Here is a 17,673-nt window from a genome sequence, read left to right as displayed (position 1 = left end):
ATGACACTGTCTTTGATTTTTCTATTCATTCAAAGCAAATCATTTCGTTCTTGGCCTTATAAAACTGAACGTAACTGAGAAAAAATTATCCAGCCATTGACAAGTTTATGTTCAATATCTCTGTTATGCTCTTCTCTCTCTGAATACCAGACTTTCTGCTATGACATGACAAGACTATTCTCAGTTTCCACCCACACTAGACTGTCCTCTCTTTCCACCCACGCCAACCTCACACCCATTATGATTAAAAGAGATAAAAACATGGCACAGAAGCACAATCTCTGAAGAGGCATCTGTCCTGTTTTCTTCTGCCGAACATAACTTGCCTTTGATGTGTTATTGAAGTAAAATAGTCAAGTAAAAAATGTTTTAAAAAGGAGTATAGGTATAAAATCTACAGGTCTGAAAGACAGACTTTCTTCACCACTGTACAACTCTTTGGACAAATCCTTTTGAGGCAAACAGTTCAGTATTCTCCCAGTCCTCTTTGTGTTTAGCTCTGCAGACATCCACAGAAGGTCCTGCAGGTTCTGCAGAAAACAGAAACTTATCCTTTAGGAATGCTTCAGCCAATCTCCTGTATGAACTCACTATTTTGTTTGTTAGGCCTTTTTTGTTTGTTTTTAGTGCAGTTGATGTTATGTTCAGAATCAGTAAACTGCAAAGAATCATCAACTCCCTGAAATGTTATGGATGAATCAACTTCATTGAACCAAAGCTGTAGGGATTGCTGAGCTCCTAAAAGGTAGCAAGCTCACCTATATCCGTTCTTGGAACCCTACATATTTATTCAATACTGAATTTTTTTCCTTAAGTACTTTCCAAAACAAAATTAATAAATACCTCTTGAATACTGCTTGTGTATACACCTTTCTCTTCTGTCCCCAGTTTTGGAGATACAAGACTGAGTGTGCTGAATAGTAAGCCTGAAAGCATCCTTGCCTCATCCTTGTGAGACCATGACTCCACCAAAAATATTTCAATACTTTTTGTTATTCACTTGCCTGCTTAGCTCCTGTTCTTGTCTTCAGTGGCTGAACGGAAAAGCTTCAAAGTCAACAAATAGAATACTAAAATTAATTAGTCTTTTCCAACAGTAAAGCAAAAGCATAGGAATTGCCTACAAGATAAAGGGTATCTTCTCAGCTGTTGTGCACCAGTATTGGCTTTCTTTTAGGGAGGTGTTAATACTCCCTTCTGAGCACTTCTTGAAAGCACATTTGTTGAAGCAGAGCAATACAGTAAAGGCTGGAACTGGATGGAAGAAAGCTCCTGAACTGGCCAATGTAATCAGTGAAATCTCTACCACATTAAGTCTTTCACAGAGATCTACAAGGAAACTAGATCACACAGGCCTTTAAAAGCAGACCAACTGCTCCATTCCCTCCACAATCAGAAGTGTTTTGTTGGATTGATCATTACCTCGTGTTTCAACAGCATTGATGCACTTTTTGATGACTGTGAATCCTATCTTATCCAATTGTGCACCTAAAACAAAAAAAAAAAGTTCAAAAACCTTTAAAACACCATTACAATTATGCCTTTTGCTGAAAAATAATACTGGACTTAACCACATGGCTAGTACTTCTCAGACAAAACCATGTAAATATTTTGAAACAGAAGTACATCATCACTTTTTCTAGAGAAATTCCTCTTTTCTCACAGCCCTACCTAGGCCAAGTTAAGGCACATTCTGGTGGTAGTGGCTACACTGAAACTGTTCACAGCAGCAGCTTTTAAAGAATGGGATCTCTAATTAGGTACATATGTTGGCAGATGCAAAATGGAGTTTAACAATACTTACTGAAACATCGACATCATCTGAGAGAGTTAACCAAATGGGACAAGGAAGTACTTATGATGAAAAAACATAATCATGAACAGCAGGCTTTTACTGAGGCCTACCCAAAGCCAAAGGAGTTCCCACACTAAAGATACAGGACACATGTATATCATTGCACAGCAGTTAATGATCTGACTACATAGAAGCAGATGCATTAACAGGACAACAGCTGAGATCCAGCATTCCTTTGTTGTTCCTATCTTGTTCTTTTTCTTCACATCAAAACTTAATTTAAAAGCTTATATTGCAAAACTGCCCTTCCCCCAAACATCTGGCTTTCTTGCTCCTGGGGACCTAGGCTTGCATCACTAAAATAAAAATCTGTGGAAAAACTTCTATTAATAAACACAGCTTTATCCAACAATATTTAAAAAACAAAACAAAACAAAAAACCACACTTATATTCCCTGATAATGTAAGAAAGATAGCCGTTTTAACTCATACATTTTGCTAACTGAAGAAAGCTAATGTTGTTTAAAGAAAGCCATTTCTTCTACTTCCATATTATGTAGTTTACATTTTAAATACATGCATTCAGTGTTTTTCCTGACCTTTATGTTCAACTCTACTTTTAAAACCATATTTATGCATTCAAACAGATGTGTACACACAATCTGGATTAAGAAATTGTGATACACTTTCAAATTAACCCCTTTTTAAGTCACTTCAAGCATGATCTTAAATTGGTGAAAACAGATTGTTTGTTTAGCTTATGTCCAATCCTACAATTCTTACATATGTAAGAAACTGTGTTACTGTGGAAACTCATTAACGACAAGATCTAAAAAAGTATATTCAGAACTTGGGATTAAAAATACAATATTTAATTAAGTTGGAACCACAGACAAATTGTATATTTGCACTTCTCTAAAGTGTTAACAAAAATCATCTTTAGTAGTAATTCAAATACTTACTTCCCTCTCGTTTCGCACTTGCTTTATTCAAATTGATGAACAGCTAAGAGAAGAAGAGTAGAAAGACTAATTATTTTAAAGAATTGTATGAAACCATAAACAAAAGACTCCATCTTACTGCCCAGTAGGCACAAATCATCAGAACTCGAACAGTAGGACAAAAGAGCTCCGGTCCCTCAGAAAGTAAAGATTTGCAGTTTTTAAGGAGTGAAAATTTTCAGAAATTCTCAATAAACTTGGTTCCTTGGGGAGCAGAACAAGCACAGCTGTAGTCACTAAAATGAGTTGTGATTTGAGCGCTCCTTTCTCCTATGTTTCTCTGCAGATTAATTTCCCACAGTTCACTGAAATCATTTGATGAATCCTGGGAGTTAGGTCCCAGCTCAGCATTCCCAGAAATTGTAAGCTTACTGGACAGTTCAGACAGCATGTGATGGTAATAAACACCCCTGCAGATTAAAAGAGATTTCTGCAACAACGTCAATAAAACTTACTGTTAAAATCCCCAGTAGCCAACTAATGTGACAGAGACACTACTGTGTTACTGACTAGACTGCGCCATTAATTTTGGCCTACAAGACCAATATAATATTTACAATTCTAAGAACAATCTGCTGCTCTCTTTCAACTCTGCAGCTCAGATCCATTTCTGATGTGAACTAGAAATTAAGCAAACTTAATGACAACCTTATTTCCAATGACAGATATTTTTGATCTATTTTGTAAAAAAAATAATACCGCAGCTAACTCATGCAATACTTGCCACTGGAATACAGTATGTCAGCATATGGCTAAGTGAACATGCTTATAGTAGACATTTTCTTGAATACTAATATTACCATTGTGATCGGAAACCATTCATAAAAACCAAAGCTGTTGTTATAATGAAAAATACCTCTTATCAGCATTAACAGATATAAACACTGAGCTTTACCAACGTACTCATCTCTCCCAAGTTTTATTTCACTTTTACTCCTTCTTCAATGAATCTAAACTACATAAATTCAGTTTATTGAAGTGCAAATGTGATCAGGAAGAGGGGGAAGGGAGGGATTTCTCCATTATAATACAAAAATGATCTTATGATCATCAGAAGATCAGCAATGATCTTTTGAGGTCCCTTCCAACCCCTACAATTCTGTGGAAAAACAAACAAACAAACAAACAAACAAAAACATTAAAAACATCACTTACAGCTTCTTTTCCATCCAAGGCTTCCATCCACAGCTTCCTGTCTTCCTCAGAAAATGCCTGCATGGTCACAGGAACTCCAGGCCTGCAACCACACAGAGTAACTGCATTCACCAGCAACTAAAACATGGTCTTGTCAAACTCCACTTCCAAATGCATTAAAAGCTCATTGTCCTAAAGTCTAGGGTTTTGCTTAATTACTGAACACTGCTCCTCATTGAAGTAAAAGGAATAGAAATGATGCGCACAGCAGGAAATAGAGAGGATAGAAAGGAAAAAGGAAAGCGAATGTAATCTCCAAACTATTTATTTAAAACAGCTCATTGTTGATGGCTTGTTGATTCTAATGCTTGCTGAGAGTTACTGAGCTTTCTGAATTTTAAACAGGCTAGCTCTTGTGTTGGCGTGCTATTACAAGGGGAAAAAAAGTAACAAATTCAACTTTAAAGTACTAACTTTAATGACTATAGTTTTCCAGTAATTCTTTTATCAAAATAATCAAGTCTTAATGCAGCATGTCCTTACAAAACTCTAGTGTTATAACTTCCCTAACAAGCAACATGGACAACCATGGGACATTGGGATTACTGAACAGAGATTAACAAAAATCTACTTTGTATTTATGTAATAGGAAAAGAAAAAGAGCAATTGTGTGGTTCAACATAATGTACAAAGCAAGGAGAGTAAAAAGCAGAACAGGTTGTTCGGGTAATTATTTTTTCTGCAAATTTAGAAAAATCATTATATTCAGCCTGCCAGTATTGTGGGCAAATAATGTAAATCTTGTTATATAGAGATAGATAGAAATACAGAATTAATTCATAACATTCTCCACATTCTCTCTCTCCCTCTCTCTTTTTCATATTAAACCTATCTTCCAGCAGTAAAATAGCTGTAGGGAAAAATGGTTTCAAAACTCATAGCATAGAGAAAAACAGAACAAATTCCACTTTTCCTTCAAAACTGTAACAGTCTACACAGTTCATATGTTTACAACCAGAGTTGTTTCTAGAGAGATGTTTCTAGTTCATTTTCACTGTGCCAGAAAGTTTATCAAAAGTTTATCAAAGTTACTCTCATAACTCCTGTATACTTTCTTTTCAGTAAAATTTTAACCATCATGATATCAAAGATTATCACCTTGAGGCAATACATTAAACTCAGCATATACTTCAAAAAATATTATTTGTCATCAAGTTAAAGTCAAAAGAGACAAAGCCTTCTCTCTTTCTTTTCCTGTATTAGAATAATGCTCTTTCTTTATCAGTATTAGACAAGAGACCCATGCTGTCTCTTTTCTAAGATTTAAACTTCTCTACATTTGCTCATTTAGAAGAAAAAAATAATTTTGGTTTTCTTCTAAAAAGAAAAATCTGTAAACTTTCAGCTAGCAGATCCAAGCAAACTATGCTCGTCACTTAAAAGGCTGAACATTTGCTACTGAAAAGTTCTTCCTAAACTTATCCAGTCTTCCCTCCTTCCAAAGCACAGGAACAAAGAAAACCCCATGGCCAACCATCAATCTGTACATTACTTTATAACTTGGACAAGCTGAGGGATAAGTGTGTCCTGAACTGATACCAAGGAAACGAGCTAATGGCCTGCAGCATGCAACTAATCTCCATGGGAACATCTCAGTATTACACACATATATTATTAAAAGAAAAATGTGTGATATCAAGGTCACAGTGGACCAGTTGTGTCTATTATATCTAGACAGAAAGATGGATTGTATTTTTCCCGCTTTTACGAGAACAGAATGAAAAATTGTTTTGTGGGATCAAGGAAGCACTGCTATCCATCCATCTCTGTTCGACTCCAGATACCAGAACTCTAGAGAGGACATACTGAGGGGGAGCAACTGACACTCCTCGTGGTACTTTTTCAGTGACTATCAGACTCCGTTTGGAATCTGGTTTCCATACTGATCAATACACTGACCCAAGAGGAGTTATGTCAAGGGCTTAAATCTCTATTCCATTTCCTAACATCGGGACAGTGCTGGAACAGTTAATCCACATCCCCATCAAATCATAACCACAAGTTCAGACCCCTGCTGTAGACAAAAACAGAGCTGTAAATGGTACCTTGTTATCTCCCACATATACTGAAAGTTTACAGACACAGTGGTAGTTCTGCATTCCTTCACCCATTGCTTGCTACAGAAACAGGCATGCCTTAGGCAAGCTGGCCTGACTGGCCTCACCAGCTAAGCACAGCATCTGACCAAAGACTGGGCATGTGCCTATGAGCATCATCACAGACATACCTGCAGCACCAACCACCACAGGATAGAGGGGCCTGGCAACATTGACCACACCACATTTTAAGTGAGTGGTGTTATGAATTTGATGGGGAAAAAAAGCTTTAAACCTGAAGATCTGTTACATGATAAAACAGAATGCAAGTAAATTGCTATAAGGAAATGTGTTGGTTAAAAACAGCTCAAAAGGGGTGAATTTAAAAACTCAGCAAGACTTCATAAACTTCTATCTAGCATTTAATGCACCAAAAGAACATGGCCTTACCACAATGTTATTTAACTGCAGTGCCCTATTAGGTTAGATTCTCTCACCTTCGTAAATGAAGGAAGACTACAATGCTGATGGAAAAGCAATATTGATCATATTTTAATATCCTTTTAGCAAAATTTATAAATAAACAATTACTCTCTTTTGAAATAAAGCAACAGAATGGTAGTGTTTCAAAAAGGCAGCAGCAACAACATTCAAAATGCATTACATTATTAAACTAGCCACAAAAAGCTTCAAAATCCGAATGATTTTATTTCTAATCTGAGAATCCAGCACAAACCATCAGCAACATGACACTTCTTGAAAGCAGACTTGTGATACAATATGGTCAAGACTGTATGAATTATCCACTGTGATCATAGGTTTTCACTACAGCTACGTGTACTTTGAGTTAAGCCACATTAATTCACTACAATAACAGTAATTTATAACAGTTTATCTTTCTATGCTTTTCTTTTACGTGATACCTCAGGACAATGCCTACTTTTCAGTTTAGATCCTCACTGCTTCTGCTATACACAGCTGAGGTAAAATGTGTAAGCTATGACAGTGGCATTCAAGCTCCTCCAGCAACTGTTTCCCACTGGCAGCTTGAATGATCATTGAAAAAAAAAAAAAAAAAAGTAATTTTACAGTAATATTTACTAATACTTAGAAACAGTCCTTTCTAATGTGTTTCATAAGCTTACCTGTCTGAAGCTTCTAAGTCGAAACAGAATCGCCTGTCGATAGTATCTATATTTCTTTTGGTACAATATGTAAGGATGAAGAGTTCCTCATCACCCTGTGAAAAGAAAGGTTTTCTATGCTTTATGGCAGTAATTGAAAGCCTCAGTAAGTCAGGAATACCAAAAAAAAGTATGATGAATTTACATTAAAATAATAACAAAAGCTTTACAGAAAGCTGATACTTGAAAAAAAAAAATGCACTCAGGGTTGCCATTCAGGTCACTACACAGCAGTGAATAAATTCCATGGCCATTTAGGGGACACAAACACAAAAATATAAAGCCAACTTTAGCTGGTACTTTACAATGTGACACAGCAATACAGTAATTTAAACTAACAAAAATATTTTGTCATCGAAGTTTTGCATGTAACAATATAAGCAAACATTGAGTGTAAGAGACTTTCATTCTCCTCTTTCATGCCAGACACAGCAATCTCCATATTAAAGGCTACTGTTACAATAACTAGAACAAAGTGTTCTTTACTCTCTGGAATCTGCCTTACAGACCCAGTCATTTCTTCAAGACTGACCAACACTAGGATTGTATTTTACCCTTAAGAATTGAGAAATCAAACAAATTCTTCTGTGAATGCCATATCAGTTGTACCAGCTTTAATTAGGATTAATTGTGCATTTTAATTATTTTTGTCTTATTCAGCATCTCCAGAGGCAGGAGATGAATGAAGGAATAATTGCACTGGTATCTTTTAATATAGCAAAAAGGGCCTCCTAAGTGTTTTAGAAGGCCAAATACTTATGCACATTCTTTATTAACTAGCATTGCTTACTACAGTTAGAGTAAATCAGGATTAAAAAAATCTTAAAGTATTGATATGATTAAGGAAGCCAACTAGCACCGATTTTCAGTACAGCAGGTATTCTGGTGCTTCTGAAAGATTATCCCCAATTCAATATATTTGTAAATATGCACAGCCCTCAAATTATGAAAGCCATCTTCCACTAATGGGATATAACACCTAGATAAAATTTGGACAATGTGACTTCTAACCAAATCTGAAGATAGGGCAAGGTGCTACATTTACAGGAATATTGACTTGAGCATTATTTTCAATCTTCACATATCTTTTTTCCTTGCAACAAAATGCTTTTCATACATATTAATACATTCATTTAATGCTTCATCTCTGAAGGTGCTAAGTGCCTTTAACTCCCAACTATTTCAATACAAATAAAAGCCATTCAAAGATCAACAGAGTCTTGGGTCTTGAATATTTCAGATGCTATCAAAAGACACCTGAAATTACATTCAGTTGTCAGTACATTCCTATTTAATAGGAATATAGTTTCCAGGTCCTCTTCTAGTACTTACATCTACCAAAGAAAAATCTGACTAGAGAGTGTAAGAAAGATTTTTTTAAATCCATTGTATTTTCTTAATTTATACTTTAACAAGTTAAATACTTCACAAATAAAGCAGTGCGTGTTAACTGCATCGTGTTGTCCGGTCTTCTAAAAGCAAGCAATTGAAGAGTCTGCAGAAAGCCCATCTATTAAGCCATTCCATTACTTTATGTTCATAGCCTTAAATGGCACACTGAGTTGCATGAAGAAAGAAGACAAAAAGGTGCAGGGAGGTGGAGAGGGAAAAGACTTGACACGTCTTATCTGACACATCCACTCATCTTGATAAGAGTAGAATACAAAAATATACTTACAGCTTTCCCTCCTGATCTGTGTTCAAATGGGATCATGGTGAACTTCTTTGTCTCTTTCCTGTATGTGCAATAGTGCTTCACCCAGCTGGAACCAAAGGGGGCAGGCCCTATGTAAATGGAAGCACTAAGTATTATCTGCTATTTCCAATTTGTGTTTCATTCTCTTGCTATCTAAAATGTTACTTAGAAGTCCTATTTAACTCCTAAGAATGAAGTGTTTAAAACAAAGTAATTAACTAAGAACATTATACAAAGTAAAGCAAAAACTAAGTGGTAATTACTATTCTAAAACTTGGTATATGTTACGTTACATATTTACACATAATGATCATTGGAAAGAATTATCACTGTATATACCTTTACCTCAGATACAGACAAAACCTTTTCCCAAGACAATAAATATCCCTATGAAACTGTAAAGCAGAACATGGAAATCTAGTTTGAGCTTAAGTAACTGCAGATTAATACATCTATGCTGTAAGCTCCACATTATCTACTGATTATGATATGACTACATTTTCTGACACCAAAACTCACTCCTAACTATTCAACGGTACACACCCTACATTGGATACAGAAATCAGCCTACTGCATACACTATAATTTGTACCATAATGTTGACTATTAAAACTTGGATTCTGACCCCCTGTTATCTCCTCACTTCTATTAATTTACTTTAAAAAAAGTAAAAATTAAAAAGGCCTGCAAAGGAATCCTCTTTTAATGTGCTCTGCCCTGAAGCATCAGGGAAAATCTTCGTGACTCACTTAAGCTGACAGCGGATTTCACTGCTCCTGAAACTAGAAGGTCTCACTGCCCTGCTCCTCCCCAACTCGGTTTCAGACATACCCACCTCTTCAGAACCCTTCCAGTTGATTCTAAAGCTCATGATGACTAAGACCAGTGAAATGATCTCATACCATATCTGTTTTTCTTATTTTGTTTCCCTTTGTTTAAAATCTTATTTCTAACACTGTAATACTAATAATTCCACCAAAAATGTTGTGGTCTTCTATTTATGAGATGTTTTACAGAAGCCCTTACCTCAACAATACGATTAAACATCATAAAAGTAAAATCTCTCACCAAAATAAGCTAACAAACTTTCTATAACAACACATATCTAACAAGCATGGCTTACACAAAATGTTTAAAACAACAAACAAACAGATTTTATGGTTATTTCTTGAGAAGTGAGAGCACTTCATCTTATTTGGCCTTTTTACTACAGTGAGAAGAATTTTCATTTGTTCAAAGTACTGACATGATGTGTGACATCTTCACAGGAAGATTTTCAACACTAGCTACCTAGCATATAACCTGGTTTATTTGGTCCTATGATCACAACCAGGTAATGAGAGAATATTACTGAACCAAAGAAATGACAGTCAACTTCACCATACTAAACTGGTAAGGCCTGATTTTCAGAGATTAATTTGACAACTCATGTTGTTGTCTGACAACAAATGTCTGACAACTCTAAGGGAGGTCATTACTAAGGCATTAAAAATAAAATCAAATAAAACTTACTTGAATTCAGTCAATTCTTGCTTAAAACTGTCACACTTCTACCACATTTGTTTTATGACCTAGCGTAACACTGCCATTACAGACTTGGAACATTTATTCAGATGACTCTGTTTAACAAGCTGTAAATTGTCTTCATGCTATCTGTACAATTAAGCCTTGCCTGCATGTGCATTATGTGCGCTATAGGAATACAAAAACATCTTACTTTTTTCCTGTACATAGAGATAGCCTTCCATTGTGAAATGATTTGCTCTTTTATGTTCCTGAGGATTTCTTCTGATCTTGTTCATGAGCTCCTCGACCTCTGACCTTGTTCCTTCAAAACGATTTCGTGTCTAAAACAAGATGGCAAAAAAATATTAGTAAAGGGAGCAGAAGAAAAACTTATTCTTTCTGGCAGATAGCAGTTATAGTAACTATTATTTATAAAAAGAGAGAACGATAGAAGGCCATTTTAGGATGATCAGTACACAATTTCTATATGCATTTACTCTTAAAATTTTCTGACAATACTCGAAGTGTCTTTTAGAAATTAATTGCTATAACTGGAAAGCACACAAAGACAGTCAGAGTAGATTTCTAAAACAAGGTGTTGACCTGTTCAGAAAGAACTGAAATATTGATTTAAAAATTCAAGTTTCTTAAGCGAAATATTACTGCAAATGTTGTCTCAATTCATGAGATCCTTACTTGTTGTCAGGAAGGAAAGGAGACTCTGTGGTTATCGAGAAAAACATGACAAGAAGGTCACCAATAATTTATATACATTGAGACCATTCACATGCCAAATGTTTCGGTCACACAAAAGCTGAATCATGCAAACCAAATATGCATGCATTTAAAGAAAAAAAAAAAGTCCAGATTATTATTATTATTGCTGGGTGCCACTCACTTTAAAGTTTTAAGCAGTAGCAAGAGAAATATTTACTAAAATATTAGTTTAAAAAAAAAAAAAAAAAAAAAAAAAAAAAAAAACAGAAAGCAAACACACCATCCATAAAGTATAAAATAGAACTAAACAAAATAACAGAGTAGCTCACACCTGACACAAGGAAATCTTTGGTTCAGTCTGCAAACCACCGACAATTGGCCAATGAGCAAATACCAAAACAGGCACAGTAATAGTTTTTTCCACATACCCACTTATCCAAATTGCACAAACTGAAAACATATACTCGAGCTGGTATTTTGCCCAGTTGGTTACGTGCATTTTGAGGCAAGCACATACTTCCAGATGCATGCTTATATGCCTTGTTGCTTTTTGAAAGCACCTTTATTTTGCTGAAAATGGATCAGCTTTAGAAAATGATGCCTTGCTTCAACTTTTCACAAAAAGCATGCAGTTGCACAAACAGACAAATAAATACATCATGAATACAAACAAGTATCCATTCTTGTACCTAGACAGCTAACAGTATGTGCCTGGCTGGTCATCTGTACGTGCAAATTCTAGATTTATGCTTGGAAGGAGTTCATTGATGGCCACAAATAGAGTCCATGCAAGCTGATCAGAGCAGCCACACATACCCATATGTTTTAGAGACAAAAGATACTCTTTTTGGTGATGTCTAGGAACAACTGCTTTCTTACCTGCAGGCAAAACAACTGGTCTGAACCCTCCCCACATCCATAGTCTCAGTCTCAGGTCACATCTGCTCACAAATTTATGAGTCAGACCCCACACAAATTAATTTCCAAGGCTCCAAACGATTTTCAGAGTTTTTTTTCATATTTCCCCAGAAGAGCTGCAATAAAAACTACACTCTACCCAAGGCAAGGGCAAAAGCTGATTGTGACAAACTGTTCATATCTATATCTTACTGGCTGAGCACTGATTGCTGCTAGATGTTTTAAATGATTCTACCAGGACCTTTTTCTGTATTAGCTGTGCAGCAATCACAAATCCATGTGTGCAACATGCACTCTGGGAACATTGGGAAGAAATGCCGCAGGCTCCTGAAGGATCAAAACAAAATTCCAGCTGGTGCTTCTCTCTACCTCTTTCCCCCATTTAATCTCTCTTTCAAAGCTCCCTTGAAAGAGTCACATAGAGAGCACTAAACCCAAGAGCGCTGAATTACAGATGTGAATCAGACCACAAACAGCACAAATGGTGGTGGTTTCACACCTATAGGGCAACCTGCTACTGACAGGAAAGGGATGCTGTTTCAACACCATCTTTCTGTCTTCCTTTGTGTTATGACAAAGCTGAGTTTAACCAGGAGTCTATTAGAGCTTCTCCACCAGCAAAGCTACGTCCTCCTCTTCCCTAGGAAGCCACACTTTGTTTGCAGGAGAGAAATCATCAAGGCTGCAAGGATCCATGCATGGGGCTGAGCAAAGAACTGAGATAACAAGAGAAAAGTCCCAGTTGCACTTAGCAAGCAAGGGTTGAGAGAGCACAGGGAATCAAGTTAGACATGCAAGACTATCACAAGAGAGTAAGATTATTTGTTGAAAGCATTGACTTATTGGAGTTTGGGGTAAAATTTGGGTTTTCTCTTTTTCTTTCCTCCATTTTTTGGGAAGGCAGGATCTGGGGCACGGTATGGAGAGAAAATAACCAATGTCATTCTTAAAGTAAAGATAACCTGAACAAAAATAAAGGCTAAGGGGATGGGAAGATATGAACTGTAGCAGACCAGAGAACAAAGGCATGTAAAACGTGTCAAGATGAACACTGTAGGCATGCTTATGCTACGTACACATGTATGTAGCTCCAAACTATTACAGAAAAGAAGGAACAGGACCCTGTGGAGCTGGAAGTTTTGGGGAATGGTTGTTAGAGGTCCACTTGATCTTTCATGGAACAATATGTACAGGGAGTCTTTCTCTTAGGACGGTAAGCTAGGTAGAGATCTGTATTTAGAAGCTTTCCTAAACTTCCACAGCATTAATGTATGATTAATAATTTGGTTTCTCAGGAAATGCTAAAACACAGCTGAAAGCCTAAACATACATCTTAGGTTTGAGGCACTAAGTACTTTATATCTACCTGAAGGAAACTGCTACTCTGAACTCTCACCCCACCCAGTTGCTTCCAAAAACGTAGACAAGTGAGGAAATTTTAGCAGCAAACCTTCTACCACTGGAAAAGAATCAAAGTGTACTCATCAGCTTTTCTTCCACAGATTAGAGAGCAATTATTTGTGGTCACCCCCTTGAATTAAATTATTACAGCTCTGCTGAGAAATCACTGTTCATACACAGCGAGGCTCTCTGTACTGAATCCTGTACCCTTGTATTTCTAACATATTGTCCTGGTTTCAGTTAGCACAGAATTAATTTTCTTCCTAGTAGCTGGTGGAATGCTGTGTTTTGGCTTAGGATGAGAAGAGTGCTGATAACACCCCGATGCTTTAATTGTTGCAGAGCAGTGCTTATACTAAGCCAAGGACATCTCAGCCTTTTGCTCTGCCCTGCCAACGGGCAGGCTGGGGGTGCAGTAAGAGCTGGGAGGGAACAGACCCAGGACAGGTGACCCAAACTAGCCAAAGGGGTATTCCATACCATCTGACGTCATGCTAAACAATATATAGGGGTGGCTAGCTGGGGGGAGGGGGCCGGACTGCTCGGGGTTAGGCTGGGCATCGGTCAGCGAGTGGTGAGCAATTGCATTGTGCATCACTTGTTTGTACATACTATTATTACTTTCCTATTATCACCATTGTATTATTATTGTTATTATTTTATTATTATTTTGTTATTATTATTTTCCTGTCTTATTAAACTGTCTTTATCTCAACTCACGGGCCTCACTTTCCATTTCTCTCCCCCACCCCAGAGAGGGAGGGGGGAGGGTGAGCGAACGGCTGCGTGGTGTTTAGCTGCCGGCCGGGTTAAACCACGACACATATCAACCCCCTGTCCTACTAGCAGCTCAGCTGTACAACAGCCAAGACCCGGTTCATTTTTCCTTTGTGATGTTTTCTTTATCTTCAGTACAGCAGACTGCTATGTGTCCTCATGATCTTTGCAGACTCATCTTTTTATTCTCCTCTTACTCTCCTCTTTCTATTGTGTTTTGAAATAGAGGTTGTTCTTTCTATCTATTCATAAAACTTCAGCTGTTATGTTCAATCTCTTCTGGATTTCCTGGGGCACACTGTAATATCACGCAGTTGACTGAAATGCATCTGTTGAGATTAGCTTTCTTTTTGTTCGTCACTTCTTCAGACTACATCTCTGGCTCTTTTCCAACTACAATCTGAAATCCAGCTCTTCAATACTGTATCATAGCTTCCCTCTCACATTCTCCTTCTTGCTTGTCTTGAGCCAGGTCCCCTCTACCAACTGCCACTGTGTGTTCTTCCTTATTCCATTAAACAAAGCACACAGAAGCAGCAAGTTGGTCCTGAAATTTCTGCCAGGAAATCTGACTTCTGTTTATGAAGTTACTACTATTTAGTTCTCCTACCCAAACTAAACAACAGCTCTAGGGAAACATGAAGACTTAGATGTGTGGAAAGAAATTGACAAGAATGGTGTGGTGACACATGGATCATGTCGCTGTGTATTACAGTAACCGCAGTCTTCTATTCTACCTTCCTGTCTCCCTACTATCTGCTAGTTAAGCCATTTCTAAAATTAGTCTGCAGCCTCCTGGAAGTGTCTTAATTCCAGGTGCCCTTGGAGATTAACAAAAGGGATGCACTATCATGAATTGCTTGTTTAGAGTAAGGTACAAGATTTATTTGCTATCAAAAGGCCTCTGGCACACCAGTGTTCATGTGGAGCAAGTTTTATTCTTTAACAAAGCTCATGGAAGAAAACAGACCAATTGACTACTGATTCTGCCACCCCCATTGCTTCAGCCTGTCACCTTGCTTGCTGCACTTTCAATCCTGAGCTAACACCAAGAGTCTCCTTGTACAGTTCTGTACCACCAACCAACAGGGATGTAGGTCTTTTTGAGAGATGTATTACAAACCACAAAATGAGAACTCACAGGAATCAGCAGTGATTTGTTCAGTGATGTGGTTGGTTAGCCAGAAGATGGCACTATATCCTCGAAGTTCACAAGCAACGGACTACCACGATGAGGAAAGTTTTGGCAATACAAATATTTTCTGGCAAAAAGTCTTTTAAGAGGCATAAATATCAATCGCAACTTACATTTTGTATATTTATCTGCAGGGCCATTTTGTAATGACTGAAGTCTTTAGCAAGTTCATATCCCTGATGATAGAAAGTGAACAAACCCTGAAAAAATGATAGCACCTGAAATACAAACAAAAGACTTGTCAGAACGTAAAGCTTCATTTACCCGAATGATTGCTGCATGTAGTCTTTTACAGAAATATCAGAGATGATAATTATTTTTTAAAAACACATTTTCAGCAACGTCCACAAATTCTGAATACCTATTTGGATCCAAATGATTGGCTATGTATTCATGGATTCTGGTGTGGTCCTATCCCTGGAATTTCACAACTCATCTCAATTTTAAATTTTACTGTAAGCAATGTATATTGCCTATCTCCCAGTCCTCCCTGTGTAATGTTTTCTATCAGCTGCTCTGATACCCATGATGTCTGGAATAAATTTGTGCACGAGGTGATGAAGATCTTTGTCTTTTAGTTACTATTTCCCTCCCTTCTAACGACCACATTGAAATGATTTTCATAGCAGATTTATTGGTTTTGGGTGAAAGAAGCTCTCCCTCCAGCAGCTTTACTCATCACTGCACACAGACCTGACACTCTTAGAACTTAAGAAGTGATTGTATTGCGGTTTCTGACTTCAGTGTTTTAATTTAAAGAAAGAATGACTGCATGCTGTATTGCAAGCTCCATAAGGGTGCAGTAGTGCCTACCTCTCCTGTTTAGTTCAGGTAGTTGGAAAGAAGCAAGTGACACAAACAACTCTCTTTATTACAGAGACCAAATCAAAGAATGCGTTTAATAGAGTCTTAAGTCACATACAGATAAACCGTTTTGCATTATTGTTTTTTTGTTTGTTTGTTTTTAAAGCATTAAGTAGGGAAACAGAGATAAGCATCCAGAAATTAAACCTCAGTTTACTACAGAAAATTTCAAATACAAATTGAATAACAAAGTTTAACCCCATACAGAGAGTTTTCAGAAAAGTGAAATTAAGTGGTTGGAAACAAAAAATGAACTGAAAAGAAATTTTTACCATTCCTTGAACAATGTTAAAATATTTAAAGCAATTTACTCCCTCTGAAGGATTTTATTTCAACAATCTTTCATATAGAAATAAGATGTATTAAAATCTATAGCTCTAATTAATTCCATAATGAGCAGTTACTTTGATTAGGTCACTTGGGACTTGTTTTTATTTTTATTTTAAATAATTTTATCAGAATAAATGGAGAGACTTGACCCAAAAACACATAATGCAAGTGAATGGAAATCAGTTCTACAATACACCCTCCCTTTATCTATGTATTACACTTACTGTTCTCCTGGTGCTTTATGAAGTTGCATTTATCTTACAAAGCTAATTCACATTTCAGGAAATTTTTAATAACCACTTCTCAGAGGCTCAGGTTAATCTTGTCAGCACATGTATGATTTTCACTGAACTCCAGTGAAACTCCAGCTCCCCTGATTTGTGCATAGATTCAACTCCATTTGAAATCAAACATTTCAGACTACCTAATACTGAGCTTTTTAGTCAGAAGCACCCTTTTAGTGTAGAAGCGTAGATATAAATTAACAGGCCTTTACGTGCAACCTTCAACTTGGAAAAAAAAAAAAGGTTACATTAGTCAAGAATAACACTTCAGGTGTTAAAAAAATATTTTTTTTTAAAAGATGCAAAAAGAAGTCTGACCCTATCATCATTCTTTTGAATCCTCTATTCTAACTTACACCATAAATCAAGGTGTTGTTTTTTTTTTTTTTTTTTCAATACTGCACAAGATTTCACATTATCTGAAACTCAATGTCACTGAATCTAAATCAATTGTGGTAATTAAAATAAGGTTTGAGCTGCTTGGATAAGCGTGTCTGTATTCAGAATTTGCACAGATGTAGCAAGACTGCTTTAAATTCTGTTAAGTCACACGATTGCATACATCTCAGAAAGCAGCTCCTTGGCTGGCCTTTGTCCAACTGCATTCTTTCTCCGTCCATTATGAGTAACAGGGTAGACTGAATTCCCTGGTACTTACAGGTTCCACACATTCAAACTTCTTCCGCTCCTGAATCTCTTGCAACTTGCATACATATTCGAGGGACAGCTCATAGAAGTGTTTTCTATTCTGCTCCACTTGGCTATCTGCCTACAA

The 17,673-nt window shown here is 36.8% G+C and overlaps 1 protein-coding gene across 4 annotated transcripts in view; it reads right to left on the bottom strand.

The window, feature by feature from the left end:
- ARHGAP10 (Rho GTPase activating protein 10) overlaps nucleotides 1–17,673 on the bottom strand; it is a 143,589-nt gene that overhangs the window by 65,503 nt on the left and 60,413 nt on the right. For all 4 annotated transcript variants that reach the window (XM_068680922.1, XM_068680924.1, XM_068680925.1 and 1 more), the window contains 8 exons: nucleotides 17,557–17,667; nucleotides 15,534–15,638; nucleotides 10,624–10,753; nucleotides 8,889–8,995; nucleotides 7,172–7,266; nucleotides 3,952–4,033; nucleotides 2,758–2,800; nucleotides 1,423–1,488 (listed from right to left, as the gene is read on the bottom strand). In XM_068680922.1, the coding sequence (XP_068537023.1) occupies nucleotides 1,423–1,488; nucleotides 2,758–2,800; nucleotides 3,952–4,033; nucleotides 7,172–7,266; nucleotides 8,889–8,995; nucleotides 10,624–10,753; nucleotides 15,534–15,638; nucleotides 17,557–17,667 (739 nt within the window). The remainder of the gene's footprint in view (nucleotides 1–1,422; nucleotides 1,489–2,757; nucleotides 2,801–3,951; nucleotides 4,034–7,171; nucleotides 7,267–8,888; nucleotides 8,996–10,623; nucleotides 10,754–15,533; nucleotides 15,639–17,556; nucleotides 17,668–17,673) is intronic.

This window comes from Anas acuta, chromosome 4 (assembly GCF_963932015.1).
Source record: "Anas acuta chromosome 4, bAnaAcu1.1, whole genome shotgun sequence".
NCBI classification, from domain to species: Eukaryota; Metazoa; Chordata; class Aves; order Anseriformes; family Anatidae; genus Anas; species Anas acuta.
Note: the sequence above shows the minus strand (reverse complement) of the source record. Positions and strands in the feature narration are given on the sequence as shown.